Below are 1,356 nucleotides of genomic sequence, written 5' to 3'. Positions count from 1 at the left end.
GAGTTTTTTTGGGGGGGAAATGTACAGATAACCACAGAAGCACTGTTACTAAAAAGGAGAACAAAAAGATAACAGTTACAATTGCTCCATCAGTTGCTGAACACAGAAAAGCTAGTTACAGTAAGCAGTACTTTCTATGATATAGAAAACTAATATAGAATGGGCTCTACTGATAAAATAGACACAGATAGAGAAATAATCAGGCAGGTAAGTTACCCATAGAAAGTAACAGAGCAAAGTGAAAGGGTGCATTAAGGACAATACCTTTTTTCTGATGTATTTGGGGATAAGGCCAGAGTTTTCCAGAAGCTGTTTCTTTGTTTCTATGAGAGAAGGCTTAGGTGTCACTTTAACCAAATCAGTTTTCTGTGAGAAAACCTTCTTGGATTGGATCCTAATCTGTGGCTTGTCGGTCCGTAAAGGGGCTGGAGGCTTGTGGAAATGTTCAGGTTCTGTTGAATAGAAAACAAAAGCAGACACAGGTCATATTACCATTAATAAGACAAACCCTTAGGAAAATTGGTATAGCAACTCACCCGCAGGAGGTTTAAACTGCTTTGAATGCTTTTTGAGGAACTTATCTGGAGACGGGAGTTCCACTTTAGGTGGTCCCATCGTCTCCATTGCATATTTCTGTTTGGACTCTTGCTCAATAATCGCAGCTAGGCTGTGCTTGGCTGTATACCTTTAAAGGAGATTTCAGAAAACCACTTAACCATTAAAGCCCTTCAATCATAGAATAGAATAGAATAGAATAGATTTACTTTATTTATCCCAAGCTGGGAAATTGTAGTGTAGCAGCAGCTTTACACATAGTGACAGTCACAACGTCACAATCCATATTTATTAAGATTTTATGTGGAAAAAACTAACTTTTTATTAAATGACAACATTTGGGGCCAAAGTAACATACACTTTTTTTGTCTGCTTTGGTTTTAAAGATGTATAAAAATATTCAAATTTGTATTTTAATTTTTCGTTCAAAGAAAGGTAATCAGCAAATACCATGATCCCACTTCTGGAACCAGTGCAAAGCGTTATGTTTGATTTAGGACCACATTGCCTAACTGTGATTCTAATGTACCTGGAACCTTTGTTTGGCTGCAGATAAAAGTTGATTGATTTCACTGGTCAAACCTCTACTAAATTATTATTTTTACAAAGTCAGATAATAAAAAACATATCAAAAAACACCATATGATTAATTATATTCTCAATCGGTACTTGGATGGCCCTAAAAGTTTAAAATATTAGGATGAAATGCTGAAAAAGTTGGGGCAGGACTGGAAAAGCCAGCTTCCTGCTCTATATATTTTTTAAGTAGATTTTATTTTGTACATTTATTTGTACTCATTC

At 35.5% G+C, this 1,356-nt stretch overlaps 1 protein-coding gene across 1 annotated transcript in view; it reads right to left on the bottom strand.

Annotated features, from left to right (window-relative positions):
- The window catches only part of enkur (enkurin, TRPC channel interacting protein), a 5,905-nt gene extending 5,224 nt beyond the window's left edge, over nucleotides 1–681 (bottom strand). The window contains exons 1-2 of the mRNA XM_015370166.1: nucleotides 537–681; nucleotides 265–452 (exon numbers count right to left, since the gene is read on the bottom strand). Coding sequence (XP_015225652.1) covers nucleotides 265–452; nucleotides 537–624 — 276 coding nt within the window. The 5' untranslated portion in view covers nucleotides 625–681. The remainder of the gene's footprint in view (nucleotides 1–264; nucleotides 453–536) is intronic.
- Nucleotides 682–1,356: the final 675 nt, after the last annotated feature.

The sequence above is a fragment of the Cyprinodon variegatus genome, unplaced genomic scaffold (assembly GCF_000732505.1).
Source record: "Cyprinodon variegatus isolate N-32 unplaced genomic scaffold, C_variegatus-1.0 Scaffold42, whole genome shotgun sequence".
NCBI classification, from domain to species: domain Eukaryota; kingdom Metazoa; phylum Chordata; class Actinopteri; order Cyprinodontiformes; family Cyprinodontidae; genus Cyprinodon; species Cyprinodon variegatus.
The sequence above is the reverse complement of the archived record's forward strand: the minus strand, read 5'-3'. Positions and strand labels throughout refer to the sequence as shown.